At 44.2% G+C, this 20,708-nt stretch overlaps 1 protein-coding gene across 1 annotated transcript in view; it reads right to left on the reverse strand.

Annotated features, from left to right (window-relative positions):
* Positions 1–1,636: 1,636 nt before the first annotated feature.
* Positions 1,637–20,708, reverse strand: part of ADI1 (acireductone dioxygenase 1) — a 41,096-nt gene continuing 22,024 nt past the window's right edge. Inside the window, exons 2-5 of the mRNA XM_073568153.1 lie at positions 11,629–11,748; positions 4,450–4,629; positions 4,064–4,191; positions 1,637–2,556 (exon numbers count right to left, since the gene is read on the reverse strand). Coding sequence (XP_073424254.1) covers positions 4,072–4,191; positions 4,450–4,629; positions 11,629–11,748 — 420 coding nt within the window. The 3' untranslated portion in view covers positions 1,637–2,556; positions 4,064–4,071. The remainder of the gene's footprint in view (positions 2,557–4,063; positions 4,192–4,449; positions 4,630–11,628; positions 11,749–20,708) is intronic.

Genomic DNA, 20,708 nt, shown 5'->3' on the forward strand with positions numbered 1-20,708 from the left:
AGCAGTGAGGCTCTGGAATTCTCTTCCTGAGGAAGTGGTGATGGCCAACTCACTGAATGAATTTAAGAAAGGAATGGATGCTTTTCTTGTGAGTAACCGTATAGAAGGTTATGAATAATAGAATATTATAGGTAGATGGTTGACCCAGCTTAGGGGAAGGAATTTTTTTCCCTATGGAGAAAATTAGCTTCTACTCTGTGGGTTTTTTGCCTTCCCCAGGATCAATAATGCAGAACAGCTGCACTAAAAATAGGCTGAACTAGATGGACATAAGGTCTTCCTTCAGCCTTCAAAACTATGTTACAGCTCCAGCATATTCCACAGTATAGATTGTAAGCTCTTGTGAGCAGGTCCACCACTATAGCTGTTGGCTATCGCAAACCAGTACATCCAATAAAACAAAGTGGGAACCTAATGTTCCAATTATTAGGCTTCATACAAATCACTTGGATCTGTAATATGTGGTAATGAGATTTACTGAGGACTGGCATGCTGGTGTGAATACACTGCACGATGGTATTGGGACCCCTTCATGTTATATCTGCTGGAGCTTTTATGACATCCAAACCTAAATCCTAAGAGGTTAATTTGGAGTTGGTCCCTTTACAGTTCTAACAACTTCCATTCTTCAGGTAAGACTTTCTACAAGATTTTGCATGGTGTCTATAGGAATCTTTTCCCATCTACAACAGGTGTCCTTAACATGTGGTTTACGGATCTACACTGTGTGGTTTGTGACCCTATGATGTGTGGCTCACGGACCGATGATGTGTGGCTCGCAGCTGTCTGCTAGCTTAGTGTATTAGAATTAGGTCATAGAGCTGACCTCCAGGTGATGACTTTTCTGCATAGCCCTACACAGAACAGCAAATCTAATGCTCATATACTGGGTGGGAATGGAGATACATATGGTACGCTGCAGCTAGGATGATACAACCAGTGAGGGGAATGTGCTTGATGTAAAAATTCTGAATGCAGGTAAAGTGGGCACGCCTGGAAGAATGGTGCCTATAAGTGATGTGGAGCAGCTCTGTTGTCCTCACACCAGTTTCTGCGTGTAACTATTAGGGGGGATGGTGATGAATGTGGCTAATGAACATCGTTTAGAGCTCAATGTGGCTCTCGTGCGTAAAAAAAAAAGGTTTGGGATTACTGATCTAGAAGATCATTCGTGAGATTGTCAAGACACTGATGTTGCATGAAAGGCCCAGATGGTAACATCTGGTCTACTTCCACCCACAGGTGTGCAGTGGGGCTGAGTTCAGGGCACTTTGCACAACAGTCAAGTTCTTCCACACCAAACTCCTCCAGCCCATGAGTTAATGGACCTTGTTTTATGTAGTAGGGCATAGGCATGCTAGAACAGATCAGGATAAAAACATACGGTTGTCCAAAACTTCTGAAGCATTAAGACTTTGCTTCACTAGAACGAACATGCCTAGGCCAAGCCTTGGAAAAACAACCCCCTGGTGTTATCCATCCCTCACAAAGTTTCACTGCTGCCCCAGTACAGTCAGGCAGGTGACATTGGCTTTTTATTTGCCAAACTTAGATTCATTCATCAGATGCCAGACAGAGAAGTGTGATAGGTCACTCTACAGCACAAGTTTCCACCGCTCCAGAGTCCAGTGGCAGCTGCTTTACACCATTCCATCTTTATTTCAATGTATTGAAATGCAAAATTATACACTGTGAATACTACGCCGACACCAATATATAACATTAAATACCACAGGGGGGTGCCTGGCCCTGCAAAAATCCTAATTCACCCTACGTGACAGCGGCGGTTGGCGCCCTGTAACCTGCGCACGGGCACCCCTGCTCGTTAGCGGCTCACCCTGCTAGCCCTATAGGCCCCTATAAAAAATATATATAATATGGGATGTACTAATATCTTTCACGTGGACTTGTTCATTGAATGTTTTTCTGAATAAACTAATCCACAACAGGAGAACTTTCTGCATATATTCATTAAGCTATCCCTGTCTTTTGATTATTCATCAGACTGCGGCAATAACCACCTGTAGCCATTTATAGGGGCATTATACAACAGTGCACCGATAGGAGGACCAGGACCGGGTCTCCAAAACTAAACCTTTATTATGATCATTACTTTTCAGCAGTTCACAGCAGGAGGATTAGTTGCCCGGTCCGATACTTGCGCAGTGTCAGGGAATTGATATTGATTTCAACAAAGACGAACAGGAAAGTGAGGATTTATCACAGAGTAATTACCGCAGCCCGGACCGTAGACTGATGTCTGCATCCTCCTCCGGCAGCTGCTGTCCCTGATCTCTTTCTTACATGGTAGGGTCTCTATAAGAGCAGAACTACTGGTTTGCTACAATTTTTACATTATATTAGTGTTACAGAATTACATTTGCTGGATTGAAAAGCTGCTAATTTTGTTTCTGGGATGTGCCCAACACTTCTCCGTCCATCTTGGCAATCCAGGATGTTTTCTGCATGTATGATGCCATCGTGCGAAATATCCAACATCCCCCTGGGGTGCCAGCTCTTCTAGGAGATCCAATTCCAGTAGAAGATCAAGCAGTCCTGGAAAATCGGTGGTATAGTATCAGCGTCTATCTAGATACTATTCCTTGGATTGTCTGTGTAATTGTAGTTCATCCCTATTCACTTTAAAGGGGTAATCAGGCCCTCCTCATCTCTACAAATAACAGCAGCCATAATAATAGCAAATACCTCCAATTAGAATAGTATAGTTCTTCTGAATGTCGCTTACCCCATGTGCAGGGCATTGTAGTAGCTTAGGGTACCGTTACACTTAGCGATGCACCAGCGATCCCGACAACGATATGGATCGCTGTTGCATCGCTAAGTGGGCGCTAGTGAGCTGCCACACAGGCAGATCTCACCAGCGACATAGCAGGGGTCGTTACCTGTCAGACGCGGCGATCCTGACGTCCTCCCGCCCGCATCCACGCGTCGCTCATCGGCGCCACAGGAAGCTGACGACGAGAAATGGTCCAAGACGTTCTCGCGCGATCAGCAGTAATCAGCGGGGGAGCCGGTCGGAGGTATCAGACATAGCGATATCGCTAGCAATATCGCTGCTGCGTCACAAAATCGGTGACGTTACAGCGATATTGCTAGCGATATCGCAGTGTGTAACGGGGGCTTTAGATATAACTGAGTGGTCGTAGCCATGCATGTCTATCACGATGAGTGCTTGTAACCATACATACCTAAGCTACTGCAATGCCCTGCACATGGGGTAAGCAACATATGTAGTATTGTCCTTCTGATAACCTATGTCGCTTACCCAATGTGCAGGGCATTGCAGTAGCTTTGGTATCCATGATTACGACCACTAGCAACTAACTCACTATATGGCCGGGATCACACACAGTAAAACCAAGCTCTGGCACCGGCACTCCAGAGCGGAGCGTGCAGCCGCACAGCAATACATGGAGCTGCACGCTCCGCTCCGGAGTGCTGGTGCCAGAGCTTGGTTTTAACCTGCGAGACTCGGCCGTATCTCGCTGTAGTGTGACTCCGGCCTATGAGTGGTAGTAACCACGGATGCCAAAGCTACTATAATGCCCTGCACATGAGGTAAGCAACATTCAGAAGAACTATATTACTACACCTATTACATATTGGATAGGATCTTGGAGATGGGGATACCCTCTTGAGATAAAACAGGTGTCAGATACCGGCTGCTCACACATGCGAGGTGGCAGATATTTGTAGACGTGACCTCTTGATTTTGAAGTGAGCTCTCCTCTACAAATATCTAAAATATAAAATGTTGTTTCTATTTTCTGCTTTTTTTTTTTTTAATTTGGCACATTGTGGTGAATAAAGGATGGCATTTCAACATCTAAATACACTTTTTAGATGTCCCTATAAAGTCCTATATGGACCAAACCAAGTTTTAAGACACTGGGCAGCCAGCAAGTTGCTAGAATGACATGTCCTCTAAGTAATACAAGGAAATATTGTACAGCCCTTACACAGAGGTACTGTCAAAGGTTCACATATTTGTTGGATCCTATTTTACATACAGTACATCTTATATTAAAATATCTTATTATACCAAGTCTTTTACGCCTTCTGAGCCAAAAATGTAAGATACTTGGTGCGAGCCTCAAAGTCATCCGCAGGCCGGTTATACGGGGTCCACACTGGCTCTCCGACAAACAATCTCATTGCTTTCACGTAGTTCTAGAAAGAAGAAAAGAGACGTTAGCAGAGGAGCAATGACCCAACTATTGGGAGTAACTATGCCATGGCCTTCGTGCAAAGGCATTCTACTCAGGTCCTAAATCTTTACCATTCCTCCTACTGTCCCTGGACGTAAGGCAGAAGAGCCCAAAAAAAGACCCGGATGACCTTCATATTTTATTATGTGCAGTTCTCAACCAGAAATATACATTTCCCTCTAGGTATTATTGACCCAAACGATAGGGCAGTACCACACACTTTCTCATCCAGTGTGAAGCGGTGGTAGATGCCGGCTGGAAGTGTTATCAGGTCTCCTTTTTCCATGGAAATCCTAATCCATCGTTCCTGCTTATCCCGCACATCAAAGTAACCACTTCCTTCCAGGATGTAGCGGATCTCGTCATCCAGATGCAAGTGCTCTTCATAAAATATCTTCAGCTGGAAAACAAAAGGAAGAAAGTGTAGCATAGGAAAGAGAAGAGGGCTTGAAAATAGGAACTTTAAGATTGGGCTCAAGCGGCCATATAAAACGAAAAACGGCCAATCAGGTCTGCAAAATGCAGACGGGAGGTTCTCTATGTGCTCAGCCATATTGCTGATGGGTGCAGGAGCTGCTTTATTTATTTTACTCATTTATATAGCACCATTATTTCCACAGCCCCGATGGGGCTCACAATCTAGATTCCCAATCAGTATGTCTTTGGAGTGTGGGAGGAAACCGGAGTACCCGGAGGAAACCCACACAAACACTGGGAGAACATACAAACTCCTTGCAGATGTTGACCTTGGTGGGATTTGAACTCAGGACTCCAGCACTGCAAGGCTGCAGTGCTAACCACTGAGCCACCATGCCACCCCTATAGTCTATACAATGCTGTGGAATTTTCCACACAAGTGCACTAGTACATTGAATACACTTGGTCCGTATGTGGGGTCTAATGCGCACACGACCCAAGAAAACTCTTGTCTAAGTAGAATTTAAGTTAAGTTATAGGATTACACAGACAGTCCAAAGAATTAATTGGGAACCATGTGATGGTTAATTTTCTCTGTTTTCACTGAAGAGGTGCTGCAAAAAATTTGAATAGTCACTATTAGGTTCCCCCACAGATTTTCATTGTTTATTGGTTTCGTTCCCAGCAGAAAGACACTATGGACACGTGGGTTGGTTGCACAATAAACCAGGTTAGTAATTTGCAAATCCACACTGACAAATTTTTTGGTTCCTTAATTTTCAATTTAAATTTACCGAATATCAACTAATAAAAATTGATTTTGAGTTGTGGTGCAACAGAAAGAAAACTAATGAAAATGGCCAGGACAAAAGAGATGGTGCCTTAACTTAGTATTTTGTTGCACAACCTTTCGAGGCAAATTGTTTTTCTGTAACTCTCAATGAGATGTCTGCACTAGGGATGAGCAAATAGCTTCACATAAGTTCTTATCCGAATAGCTATAGCATCGGGAACCCGGATACCTGGAGCGCTCCCGATAATCAGCACTATAGACATTTGGGTAAGAAGTTATCCGAAGCTATTCGAGCAACCCTAGTCTGCACCTGTCCACAGGTATTTTGGCAACTTCTATTGAGCAAGCTGCAAAAGTTGACTCTGGTATGAAGGTGCCTTCTCTCCAGCAAGTCTGATCTCCTTCCACAGGTGTTCAACAGGATTGAGATCAGGGCTCATAGAACCACTTCAGAAAAGTTTGATGCTTTGCTCTTCGCCATTCTTGGGTGTTTTTAGCGGTGTGTTTTGGGTCATTATCCTGTTGGAGGTTCCACAACCTATGACTCAGACTAAGCTTTCTGATACGGAGCAGCACATTTTGCTCCAGAATTTCATTGTACTCTACACATATTCAAGACACTCTGTGCCAGATGCAGCAAAGAAGCCTCAAAAAATAACCAAGCCTCCTCCAAATTTCTCTCTAGATACAATGTTCTTTTCATTCTTCATTTTTGCGTCTGTACATAGAGGTGATGTGATTTGCCCAAAAGCTCCAGTTTTGTCTTATATATACAAAGGAAATTCTCCCAGAAGCTTTGTGGCTTGTCAATATGCATTTTAACGTGTTCCAGTCTCGCTTTTACTGGTGGTTTCCTCCTTAGGCGTCTTCCGTGAAGCCCACTAGCTGACACGGATGCACCTTGACCTCAAGTTCACCTCTAATCTTTGAAAGTTGTTCTGGGCTCTTTTGTTACTATTAGTGTTTTCTGTCTTTTCAATTTGTCATCAATTTTCCTCTTGCAGCCACGTTCAGGGAGGTTGGTAACAAATCCATTGACCTTAAACTTCTGAATAATAGGTGTAACTGTAATTCCAGAAACATTCAGCTGTTTGGAAATGGTCTTCTAGCCTTTACGTTTTACATGTTAGTCTATCATTTTCTTTCTAATCTCTTCAGACAACTCTCTCCTTAGCTTCCTTTGGTCCAAGTACAGTGTGGTATACACCATGATGGCAAACAGCACAGTGACTACTTTTCACCCTTCAAGTAGACTGACTGATCTGTGATGCTAATTACAGAATGTACCTTAGTTTGACATGTCTATATAGTAAAATAATTTTCACTTTTCTAGGGGTACCATCATTTCAATGACCATTGTTGTCTTAGTTTAATAAAAGGTACCAACAATTTTGTCCACGTGTAATGTAAAGGAGAACACCAATTAAGGGAACGTGTCAGCGAGGGGTACCCAGAGGACATGGTGTATAGGTCACTGTCCAATTAAAATTAAACCTTGCATATGTTTTAGGCAGGTGTGCAAACCATGATGCATAGTAAAAAAAAAAAAAAAGTTTTTAAAAATACACGCGTTAATATGTTAACAAAATAAATCAAATCAATATTTGGAGGGACCGCCTTTTGCCTTCAAACGTGCATCAATTCTTCTATTTACACTTGCACAAAGTGAAGGATTTTGTAGAGTTATATTCAGGTTCGTGAGTAACTAATTATATCAAACGTGTGATAAATGATCATTTTCATATTTAGGTTGAAACACAGTCTCTATCTGAAACAAAAACAGCTGCGTAGGAGGCAAAACTCTGCTACAAAATGGGTTGTGGAAGACACGATTTATAAACCATGGCAAGATTGAGCACAGAATCAAGACACAGAGCATCAAAGTCTGTCCAGGGAAGGATCTAAAAGCTGTGTGTGACTGAGCAGGAACATGGTCTGCACCTACCACATCTCCTATTCAAGGAGGATGCAAAAGAGATTACACAGACAGGACAGCCTGGGATCGCAGCTGCTTTCTGTGAGGTAAAACATTTCCCTGCCTAATTTAAAATGTGTTTTATCTCACAGAAAGCAGCAGCTGCGATCCCAGGCTGTCCTGTGTGTATACTCTCGGGCACATTTAGAAGATTATCTCAGCACAGGAACATTCTTTAATACATCAAATTGTGGAACTTATTTTCCTTTCAAGATCTATTGATTAAAATGAACTTTGTTCATGGGACAATCCCTTTAAGACGGGCTTGCTAAATACTAGTCTTAGTAAATTGGGCCCTTTTTATTCAGGTGATGAAAATAAAATCTGGAAATTTATAAAAACAAAAAGAAAGATACATTTCCTCTTGTGTTAAGATGTCATCCAATTACTGATTGGGTTAATAACTTTCACATTTTGACAGACTGGCGTTCTACAGCTGCGGCGATATCAAATATCTTTTTTATTTTTAATTTATTTTTAAATGGGGTAAAAGGGAACCAGTACGCCAATGTCGGGAAAGGTGTTACAGGTACAATTTTTCATAACACACAAAGTATGATCATTTTTAGTGTATTTTTGCAAGAGATATGCAGACCAGAAAATGGCCATTTTATAGTTTCATTATTCATTTCCCTTACAGCGTGTACATCAATTGTGTATATATATATATATATATATATATATATATATATATATATATATATATATATATATATATATATATACATATACACATACACATATACATACATACATACACACATACATACACACACACACACACACACACACACACACACACAGAGTTGTGGCCAAAAGTATTGACACCCCTGCAATTCTGTCAGATAATACTCAGTTTCTTCCTGAAAATGACTGCAAACACAAATTCTTTGTTATTATTATCTTCACTTAATTTGTCTTAAATGAAAAAACACAAAAAGAATTGTCCTAAAGCCAAATTGGATATAATTCCACACCAAACATAAAAAAGAGGGTGGACAAAAGTATTGGCACTGTTCGAAAAATCATGTGATGCTTCTCTAATTTGTGTAATTAACAGCACCTGTAACTTACCTGTGGCACCTAACAGGTGTTGGCAATAACTAAATCACACTTGCAGCCAGTTAACATGGATTAAAGTTGACTCAACCTCTGTCCTGTGTCCTTGTGTGTACCACATTGAGCATGGAGAAAAGAAAGAAGACCAAAAAACTGACTGAGGACTTGAGAAACCAAACTGTGAGGAAGCATGAGCAATCTCAAGGCTACAAGTCCATCTCCAAAGACCTGAATGTTCCTGTGTCTACCGTGCGCAGTGTCATCGAACTTTAAAGCCCATGGCACTGTGGCTAACCTCCCTAGATGTGGAAGGAAAAGAAAAATTGACAAGAGATTTCAACGCAAGATTGTGCGGATGTTGGATAAAGAACCTCGACTAACATCCAAACAAGTTCAAGCTGCCATGCAGTCCGAGGGTATAACGGTGTCAACCCGTACTATCCGTCGGCGTCTGAATGAAAAGGGACTGTATGGTAGGAAACCCAGGAAGACCCCACTTCTTACCCCGAGACAAAAAAGCCAGGCTGGAGTTTGCCAAAACTTACCTGAAAAAGCCTAAAACGTTTTGGAAGAATGTTCTCTGGTCAGATGAGACAAAAGTAGAGCTTTTTGGGCAAAGGCATCAACATAGTTTACAGGACAAAAAAAAAAAAAAAAAAAAAAAAGAAGGAGGCATTCAAAGAAAAGAACATGGTCCCTACAGTCAAACATGGCGGAGGTTCCCTGATGTTTTGGGATTGCTTTGCTGCCTCTGGCACTGGACTGTGTTGTGAGTTCATTTTCTGGTCTACTAGTTGTGAGTTCTCCTTCCAGGCTCCCTCTGGTGGTAACAGGAGATAGTGAGGCTGATTTAATCAGTAGAGATCTGCCACCTGATAATGAGGATGACGATTGGACCTCATGAATTTCAGACTGGATTTAAGTCAGCCGACGCCCTATTCCGGTGCTGGTGATTTCTTCTGGCTTTTCAGCTCTTGGTGTTCAGCTCTGTTCCAGTCATTTCAAGCTAAGTTTTTCTGCTAATGTTCACACTTGATTTTGTTGGTCTATTCAGTTTTTTGTGTGGTCAGCCAGCCCCGAGTGGGGCTGTGCTAAATTTCCACTCTTATTTATCTGTATTTGCCAATTTGCTTTTTGTCCCCTATTTATTGGCCTCTTTTTGCTCTGTCTCAGAATATTTCAGAGTGCTGATATAGTGGAAGAAGTCTAGTGACTTCAGGGTTAATTTTGTTATCAGAAGTGTTGGACATTATTTTTGTAGGGTTTTTGGCAGATTGCAGACAGTGTCTTTCCTTTCTAGTTATTTTAGGCCCCATCGTTTGCTCAGCCTATTTTCCTGCCTGTGTTTGTGTTTTCATCTTGTTTCACCGTCAATACTTGTTTGGGGCCCGTCTTTCTTTTGGGGTCTGCTCTGGGGCAGTTAGTTTTCCCCTTTCTTGCTTTAGGCTTATTTAGTCCTCCGGCGGTGACGAGACATCTAGGAACATCATAGGTACGCTCCACAGCTGCTGCTAGTTGTGTGGTTAGGATCAGGGATCTGCAATCTGCATAGCTACCAACCGCTCTGGTTTTTCTGGGACTTAGCTTGTTTTGTTTTTTCCTCCTCGGTGACCCATTCATAACAGGACTGCTTGACCGTGTGCATGGCATAATGAAGTCTGAAGACTACCAACAAATTTTGCAGCATAATGTAGGACCCAGTGTGAGAAAGCTGGGTCTCCCGCAGCGGTCATGGGTCTTCCAGCAGGACAATGACCCAAAACACACTTCAAAAAGCATTAGAAAATGGTTTGAGAGAAAGCACTGGAGACTTCTAAGGTGGCCAGCAATGAGTCCAGACCTGAATCCCATAGAACACCTGTGGAGAGATCTAAAAATGGCAGTTTGGAGAAGGCACCCTTCTAATATCAGGGACCTGGAGCAGTTTGCCAAAGAAGAATGGTCTAAAATTCCAGCAGAGCATTGTAAGAAACTCATTGATGGTTACCGGAAGCGGTTGGTCGCAGTTATTTTGGCTAAAGGTTGTGCAACCAAGTATTAGGCTGAGGGTGCCAATACTTTTGTCTGGCCCATTTTTGGAGTTTTGTGTGAAATGATCAATGTTTTGCTTCATTCGCTTTTGTGTTTTTTAATTTAAGATAAATGAAATGAAGATAATAATACCAAAGAATTTGCGTTTGCAATCATTTTCAGGAAGAAACTGAGTATTATCTGACAGAATTGCAGGGGTGTCAATACTTTTGGCCACAACTGATATCTATATTCTATAATATAAATAATAAATATATATATAACCTTTATGGAGTGAGTGAGTGACGCTCTGGGGCCAAGATCCTGTATGGTGTGTGGTGTGACTGCAGTCTCGTGAATCCTCACAGCATGCACACTGCGCGCTGTCGAGTTTCTCCAGTGCGGGTTCCGAAAGCAGGCAGTCATTTGAGCGCAAGTATGCATTGTGCTTACTTCTGGCCACATTCCGACTAGACATGTTCAGTCAATTCAACTATATTGCGAGAGGCTGCGCACGTCTAGTCAGCACAAATCCCGTGTTCATGCGCCCCCTGCTCCTGGAGAATCCTGACTGCAGTGTGTGGATTCATAAGTCTGAAGTCACACAGATTGACTGCAGACTTGAAGCCCAAACACAGACAACCCCTTTAAGGTGGAATAACAGGAGCAGTATGATTTACTGTTGTTTTTTTATAACCTTTATAACAAGCAGTAAATTATATAGTATTGATTTGCTGCTACAGGTAAGAATACAGGTGACAATCCGCTCTATCGTAACATTAGTGATAGCAGAGCGTCACCAAGTGATAAATAATAATAAATGAGAGTCAAGTTTGGCCTGTTGGTTGGGACCTCCACAACAGTCTCCTGTGGAAAATTAATTGCTTCCCCCAGGCCTAGATGCGTTCAGAACCAGGCGACACATCGGATAATGGCCCGGCTCACCCTCAGCTTGCCAGCTGTCTAGAAATCACTGCTCTCATGGAATATCTAAGAAAAATGACGAACATTATAATATCAGCAAAACATCTGACAGACAGTGTTTCAGAAGACCTGACGCTCGCTCTTCATGTCTAGAGTACGGGATGCATCATGTCGTCCCCGCACCTGCATCCTCTCCACTGAAGCCAAGGACAACAATTTACCTTCTGCTCATAATTGGGCAGCAAGTCTTTATGTATGGTGATTATATCCATCCAAGAGTAATTATTTTCTTTGCGAATCTTGGCCAGCTCTGGATCCGTCTCATAATTATCAGCATCCAACTGGTGAGGAGGAAAAGAAAAAAAAAAAAATGCTGAGAAAAAAAAAAAAGCACAAACATATGTATTGCTGTGAGCATAACAGAGCGCCGTGTCCAAATAACGTCTCGGTGACAGATGTTACTGGGGAAGGTGGGGAGCAAAAAAGAAAGGAAATACAGATTACAAGGAATCACCATTCTACAAGTGGCACCAAATCCCAGACATACTGCTAGACCTAATATTAACCAACAGGCCAGACCGCATATCAAATGTAAGGGTTGAGGGTCACTTGGGTAATAGTGATCACAAAGTAATAAGTTTTCATGTATCCTTTAATAAGATGTGTTGTAGAGGGGTTACAAGGACACTAAACTTCAGGAAGGCAAATTTCCAACGGATGAGAGATGATCTTGGTGCAATTAACTGGGACGATATCCTGAGACATAAAAATACCCAAAGAAAATGGGAGACGTTTATTAGCATCCTGAATAGGACCTGTGCACAATATATACCGTATGGGAATAAATAAAAAAAGAGAAATTAATCCAGCTCACCGCACTGCCTTGCTGGTAGGATCCAGATCCTGCGCACGGATTTGACTAGGCAGTCAATCAATAATAGGAAAGAAAAAAGAAGTTCCAGCGCCAGGAATGGAAAATTAAAAATCCATTTTATTGTGCCATTGCATATTAAAATTCCAGCAGGTACAGCATATCTGTCGGATGACTACAGAACAACGCGTTTCGACGCCTCAGGTCTTAATCATGTTCCAGAACATGATTAAGACCTGAGGCGTCGAAACGCGTTCTGTAGTCATCCGACAGATATGCTGTACCTGCTGGAATTTTAATATGCAATGGCACAATAAAATGGATTTTTAATTTTCCATTCCTGGCGCTGGAACTTCTTTTTTCTTTCCTAGTATGGGAATAAACATGCAAGAAATAGGAGGAAACCACTATGGCTAAATAGAGCTGTAAGGGGCGCAATAAGAGATAAAAATAAAGCATTTAGAGAATTAAAGCAAGTAGGTAGTGATGAGGCATTAAATAAATACAGAAAATTAAATAAATTCTGTAAAAAGCAAATCAAGACAGCAAAGATTGAGACAGAGACTCATTGCCAGAGAAAGTAAAAATAATCCCAAAATATTCTTTAACTACATAAATAGTAAGAAACTAAAAAAATGATAGTGTTGGTCCCCTTAAAAATAGTCTGGGTGAAATGGTGGATGAGGATGAGGAAAAAGCCAATATGCTAAATGACTTTTTTTCAACAGTATTTACACAAGAAAATCCCATGACGGATAACATGATCAGGGATAAAAATTCTCTATTAAATGTCACCTGCTTAACCCAGCAGGAACTACGGCGGCGTCTAAAAATCACTAAAATTGACAAATCCCCGGGCCCGGATGGGATACACCCCCAAGTACTGCAGGAATTATGCACAGTCATAGATAGACCATTATTTTTAATCTTTAAAGATTCCATAATAACAAGGTCTGTACCACAGGACTGGCGTATAGCAAATGTGGTGCCAATATTCAAAAAGGAGACAAAAACTGAACTTGGAAATTATAGGCCAGTAAGTTTAACCTCAACTGTGGGTAAAATCCTGGAGGGTTTTCTAAGAGATACTATACTGGAGTATCTGGAGAATAATAACCTTATGACCCAATATCAACATGGGTTTACAAGGGAGCGTTCCTGTCAGACTAATCTGATAAGCTTTTATGAAGAGGTAAGTTCAGGACTGGGCGAAGGGAATGCAGTGGACGTAGTGTACATGGACTTTTCAAAAGCTTTTGATATGGTGCCACACAAAAGGTTGATACATAAAATGAGAACAATGGGGATAGGGGAAAAAATGTGTAGATGGGTTAAAAGCTGGCTCAGGGATAGGAAACAAAGGGTGGTTATTAGAGTTGAGCGAAACGGGTCGAAAAATTTCAAAAATCGCCGACTTTTGGCAAAGTCGGGTTTCATGAAACGAAACCCGACCCTAGGATGAGGTCGGCGACTTACGCGCCAAAGTCGCGTTTCAAAAGTTTGTTTTGCGCTCTTTTTCAGCCAATCAGGATCCACGGACACTGTGGGCAACGTGATGACATAGGCACGGGTCACCACCATCTTTCAGAAGGGCATGCAAGTGATTGGCTTGCTTTGGTGGGCGTCACAGGGGGTATAAAAGGGCGTGCACGCCGACCACCATCTTACTTCTGCCGATCTTAGTATAGGGAGAGGTTGCTGCTGATTCTGTAGGGAGAGCGTTAGGCAGGGAAGAAGACAAAAAAACTGCTTCTGCTGCTAGAGATTTGGCCTGCACAACACACCAGTCACTGTGTGTGCAGTGCAAGGGGAGGCTATATAGTGGTGTATCAGTGGTGTTGGTTGTTGGGCTGCCTTCTAAGGCTTCCTGACATTCCTGCATTGCTGTTTACCCACTGCTCCGCAAACTGCTTTTTTAAAAGCAATCCAATCTCCCTTATCCTCTAGTCACTTTTGTCACAGCTGTGCCATCGAGCCTGTCACATAGCGCTCAGATATTCATTGGGCCTCACACAATCCAAAAGTGTCCATCCAGTGTCCAAAAGTGTGTGCAGAGATTCAAAATCTCCCTTATCCTCTAGTCACTTTGGTCACAGCTGTGCCATCGAGCCTGTCACATAGCGCTCACATATCAGTGGGCCTCACACAATCCAAAAGTGTCCAGTGTCCACAAGTGTGTGCAGAAATTCTAAATCTCCCCTGTCCTATAGACACCTTGTACCTTGTTTTACATTACTATATAGTTTGTTGGATTTTGTCTACATTTCTACCAAAAATGAGGAAGGCTGGTGGAAGAGGCCGTGGAATTGGGCGGGGGTTGGCAGCTGGTAATGATGGTGTTGGTGGTGGATCTGATGGTAGTGGCAAGAGCAAAATAGGACCGAATGCAGGAGGTGCTGACCCTGCGTCATCGTCTGGCTACATAAGGCCTCGAACGCTTAGTTTTCTAGGAGTTGGCAAACCGCTTTTAAAGCCAGAGCATCAGGAAAAAGTTTTGTCTTACATTGCTGACTCAGCCTCCAGCTCTATCGCCTCCTCTTCTTCAGTTGTAAAAAGTAAAAGCACTGAGTCGTCATTGGAGGCTCATGTTCATGAACCACACCTTTCCTTGTGTCCTTCACAACAACCAAGATTGAAGGATGACGCAGGCCATACTACTGATTACTCCATGGAGCTGTTTTCACATACCATGCCTGGATTATCAAGTCAAATGGTGAATTACCCAGGCCAAGATGAATCTGACATGGAGTGCACTGATGCACAGCCGCTGATGGATGATTCTGCTGGTACATTCACTCAGAGCACTTCATTGTCCTCGCAGTGTACAGAGCCAGATTCTGACCCTGATGAGACTCAGGTGCCCCTTCCCGCACACTATACCACCATAAACGGTGACACAGAGGAAGGTGCACATGACATAGAAGAGGAGGTGATGGATGACCCAGTTGTTGACCCAGATTGGCATCCTTTGGGGGAAGAGGGTGCTGCTTCCAATAGCTCAGATAAGGAGCATCCACAGCAGACATCGACATCGCAACAGCTGTTATCTGGCAGGCCCGGAGCACTCCAAAGACAGGTTCCAAACATCAAAAGAGTTGCTGGACAGCTTGTCCAGAGGGTCAAAAGATCACAGCGTGCTAGGCCGCAAAATGTCTGCCAAAGTAGGAAGAGTGCAGTGTGGCACTTTTTTGAACAAAATCCTCATGATCAGGCCAAGGTTATCTGTAAGAAGTGCGCAAAGACCTTTAGCCGAGGGAAAAATCTGAAAAATTTGAATACCAGTTGCATGCTTAGACATTTAACCAGCATGCACTTGCAAGCGTAGACACAACACCAAACCTCAAGTGCCACATGTGCAACTGATCACAACTAAGGTAGTCAGCAACGCTACATTGTTTCCCCCACTGTAAGCCCACCGGTTAGCACAGCAGCAAATGTTGAGGTGTCGTTGCAAGACCACAGCAGTCAGGGAATCCCACTGTTATATCAACGAAAGACTGATTCTAGGCCATCAGAAAGAACACCAACTCCATCACCATCATCAACCCTCTCTCAGTCCGCCCTGTCCACCGCTACTTCCACCATATGCAGCTCTCAAGTCCAGCTCACCCTCCCAGACACTATGAGTAGGTCAAGAAAGTACTCAGTCTCTCATCCGCGTACACTGGGTTTGAACGCCCACATTGCCAAACTAATCTCGTTTGAGATGATGCCCTTTCGGTTTGTGGAAAGCACAGCTTTCCGCGAACTCATGGCCTATGCAGTACCACGCTATGACCTACCCAGTCGCCACTTCTCTCGCAAAGCCATCCCAGCCCTCCACCATCATGTGAAAGACCGCATTGTCCATGCACTCAAGCAGTCAGTGAGCGGAAAGGTGCACCTCACAACTGATGCATGGTCCAGTCGGCATGGCCAGGGCCGTTACGTGTCCATCACTTCACACTGGGTTAATGTGGTGGATGCAGGGTCCACAGGGGACAGCGGTGGTGGGACAGTGCTGCCTAGCCCACGGTATAGGAAACAGTTGGCTGTAGGCGTTCGACCCTCCTCCTCCTCCTCCAGAAGCGAAAGCTCGTCCACAGAGCGCAGTCGTACGAGCACTCCATCTGCAGCTGCCACTGTTGCACACGATGTGTCCCCCTATCGAGCAGCTAGTGGAAAGCGTCAGCAGGCTGTGTTGCAGATGATGTGTTTGGGCGACAGACACACCGCCGAGGTGCTGGCCGAGTACTTGAAGCGACAAACTGAGTCATGGCTGGGCAGTGTACATCTTGAGGCAGGCAAGGTAGTTAGTGATAACGGCCGTAATTTTGTGGCAGCCATAGCCCTTTCAAAACTCAGCCACATACCTTGCTTGGCTCACACCTTGAACCTGGTGGTGCAGTGCTTCCTCAAAAATTATCCGGAGTTAACAGCCCTGCTCCAGAAGGTGCGAAGACTGTGCGCGCACATCCGCCGGTCGCCTGTACACTCCGTTCGTATGCAGAAGCTGCAGCGATTGCTCCACCTTCCCAACCACCGCCTCATTATCGACATTGCAACAAGGTGGAACTCCACCCTGCACATGGTGGAGCGGCTGTGCGAGCAGAGGCAGGCCATAATGCATTTGTGGGAGGATACACGGCCAGGCACTTTGAGAGCAGACATGGAGTTGACAGGTGTGCAGTGGTCGAAGCTGAAAGACCTTTGTAAAGTCCTTCAGTGTTTTGAGGAATGCACACGGCTGGTAAGCGCAGACGACGCCACCCTAAGCATGAGCATCCCACTTATGCGTCTGCTCATGCAAACTTTGACGCACCTTAAGGAGCAGGCGTCTGCAGCCAATGTTGATGAGGAGGAAGAGGAGGAGGGAATCCTTGATGACATTCAGCCATTGTCTGCTCAGGGACCTCTCCTGGACGAGGTGGAGGAAGAAGAGGAGGAGGATGATGATGGGGATGATTACTTAGGGGAGGAAGATGCATCTCGTGGGGCAAGTGAAAATGTTGGTGTGGCAAGGTCTGGTACAGGGTTTGTGCGTGACTGGAGGGATGTGGATTTGCCAGAAAGTGCTCCTCCACCCAGCACTCGCAGTGCATCATTGACACCGGGAACATTGGCCCACATGTCAGATTATGCCTTGCGGATCCTAAAAAGGGACCCCCGCATTGCCAAAATGATGAACGATGACGACTACTGGTTAGCCAGCATCCTGGATCCACGCTATAAAGGCAAATTACAAAACATCATGCCACAGGAGAACCATGACCTAATATTGGCTAATAAACAAGCAACTCTGGTAAATCGGTTGCTTGAGGCATTCCCAGCACACAGCAGCGGTGATGGTTCTCACACGAGCCGTACGGGCCGGGGGCAGCTTGGCAGAGGTGTTCGTGGTGCACACAGCAGAAGTGGCGTTGGAGACAGGGGTTTCATGACAATGTTGTGGACTGATTTTTCAAATACCGCTCACACAACTGGTAATACTGCATCGATGGAAAGTGACAGGAGACAGCAGTTGTCAACTATGGTTACAAACTACTTTTCCTCCCATATCGATGTTCTCCCACACAGGTCATTCCCCTTTGACTATTGGGCCGCTAAACTGGACACCTGGCCTGAATTGGCCCAATATGCCTTACAGGAGCTCGCTTGCCCAGCTGCAAGTGTGCTATCGGAAAGAGTCTTCAGTGCAGCTGGATCAATCCTGACAGAAAAAAGGACCCGTCTGTCAACCCAAAATGTGGATGATCTAACCTTCATTAAAATGAACCACGCATGGGTTTCCAAGGATTTTGTCCCACCTTCCCCTGATGACACATAGGGTGACAGAAAAATGGCTTGCTTTGGTCCACCTCTTCCTGGGACTTCACCTATTTCGCCTTTTGCATCAACGGAATGTCCAACATCAACATATGCCACTTTCTAAAACTCCCTAACTGTGCTGCCTCCCCCCCCATGGCCGGGGTCAACACCTAGCGCACGACACCGTGCGAGTGCCGTTGCCCTGGACAGGTGGGTAGGCCGACTCTTGGGCGCGGGCACTGGCACAGGGTCCCTCATAGTGCAATCAAATGTCTCTGACGGTGGTGGTGCACACCCGCCGTCAGACACACCGCTGTACTATGAGGGGCCCAGTGCCAGTACCGACGCCCACGAGTGGGCCCCCCTTGCTTGGGCAGGGCCCCAGCATTTGCAATCTTTACCTCTCCCTGCTCCTCCGCTGTGTAATCTGGGCCGTCAAATCCATACTGTGCCTGACACCGTCTGAGCCTGCCTCCTGATGTATAGACATATATTTTGAATGTGTACGCTATCCATACATGTTATCCGGGGATACGGTACCCTTTCTAACCTTTGTGCAATCACGTGCAATCCATACTGGGCCTAACACCGTCTGAGCCTGCCTCCTGATGTATAGACATATATTTTGAATGTGTACGCTATCCATACATGTTATCTGGGGATACGGTACCCTTTCTAACCTTTGTGCAATCACGTGTAATCCATACTGGGCCTAACACCGTCTGAGCCTGCCTCCTGAGACATATATTTTGAATGTGTACGCTATCCATACATGTTATCCGGGGATACGGTACCCTTTCTAACCTTTGTGCAATCACGTGCAATCCATACTGGGCCTAACACCGTCTGAGCCTGCCTCCTGAGACATATATTTTGAATGTGTACGCTATCCATACATGTTATCCGGGAATACGGTACCCTTTCTAACCTTTGTGCAATCACGTGCAATCCATACTGGGCCTAACACCGTCTGAGCCTGCCTCCTGAGACATATATTTTGAATGTGTACGCTATCCATACATGTTATCCGGGGATACGGTACCCTTTCTAACCTTTGTGCAATCACGTGCAATCCATACTGGGCCTAACACCGTCTGAGAATGATAGATGGGGCCCACCATACACTGGAACATTCCAAAGGTGGACATCAGACACTGGAGCAGCATTTACAGGGCCCATTATACACTAGAGCATTAGAAATGGGGCCCATTATGTTTGGAGCATTATTTGGGCCCATAAGACAGTAGAGCTTCATCCATGGGGACCAACATATACTGTAGCATTATGTGGAGCTCATCATATACTGTTTCAAACATTATATGGGACCAATGATTCTGTATGGAGAAATAGATGGGCCTCGTCATGAGATGTAAAAAGTGAGGTATTTTTCATTGTACTATACCGCTATTTCTCTGCCGTATCGGAGCATGATGAGTTGTGGTATGTGTTAAAGGGGCGCTCTTTCGCCCAGGGCACATGAAAACCTGGAGCCAGCCCTCCCCCCCACAGTCTGTAGCCAAATAACCCCCATTTTTCAGTGCGTAACTTGTATTATGAAGTTAATTAAGGTTGACAAGCTTAAGTAAGAAGAATTGATGCTTTTGGCATTCAAATGGGCACTGTTGGTGTGTTTCCTGTCCTCCTCTCACTGCCGACTTTTATTCCCCATTGACTTACATTGGGTTTCGTGTTTCGGGACGACCCCGACTTTTCCCTATAATCGGACGATCTTGCTCGACCCGACTTTTGGAAAAGTCGGGTTTCACGAAACGAAACGCGACCCTAAAAAACCAAAAGTCGCTCAACTCTAGTGGTTATTAATGGATCACACTCGGACTGGGTCACGGTTAGCAGTGGGGTACCACAGGGGTCAGTTTTGGGACCGCTTCTTTTTAACATTTATTAATGACCTTGTAGGGGGCGTTGAGAGTAGAATTTCAATATTTGCAGATGACACTAAACTCTGCAGGGTAATCAATACAGAGGAGGACAATTTTATATTACAGGAGGATTTATGTAAACTAGAAGCTTGGGCTGATAAATGGCAAATGAGCTTTAATGGGGATAAATGTAAGGTCATGCACTTGGGTAGAACGAACAAGATGTATAATTATGTGCTTAATTGTAAAACACTGGGCAAAACTGTCACTGAAAAAGACCTGGGTGTATGGGTGGACGACAAACTCACATTTAGTGGCCAGTGTCAGGCAGCTGCTGCAAAGGCAAATAAAATAATGGGATGCATTAAAAGAGGTATAGATGCTCATGAGGAGAACATAATTTTACCTCTATATAAGTCACTAGTGCGACCACACTTAGAATACTGTGTACAGTTCTGGTCTTCGGTGTATAAAAAAAGACATAGCTGAACTGGAGCGGCTGCAGAGAAGAGCGACCAAGGTTATTAGGGAACTAGGGGGTCTGCAATACCAAGACAGGTTATTACACTTGGGGTTATATAGTTTGGAAAATCGAAGGCTTAGAGGTGATCTTATTACAATGTATAAATATATGCGGGGACAATATAAAGACCTTTCTAATAATCTTTTTACTCTTAGACCTGTGACGGGGACAAGGGGGCATCCTCTACGTCTGAGGAAAGAAGGTTTAAGCATACTCACAGACGCGGATTCTTTACTGTAA

The sequence above is a fragment of the Dendrobates tinctorius genome, unplaced genomic scaffold (assembly GCF_039654945.1).
Source record: "Dendrobates tinctorius isolate UK_male_01 unplaced genomic scaffold, ASM3965494v1 ptg000021l, whole genome shotgun sequence".
NCBI classification, from domain to species: domain Eukaryota; kingdom Metazoa; phylum Chordata; class Amphibia; order Anura; family Dendrobatidae; genus Dendrobates; species Dendrobates tinctorius.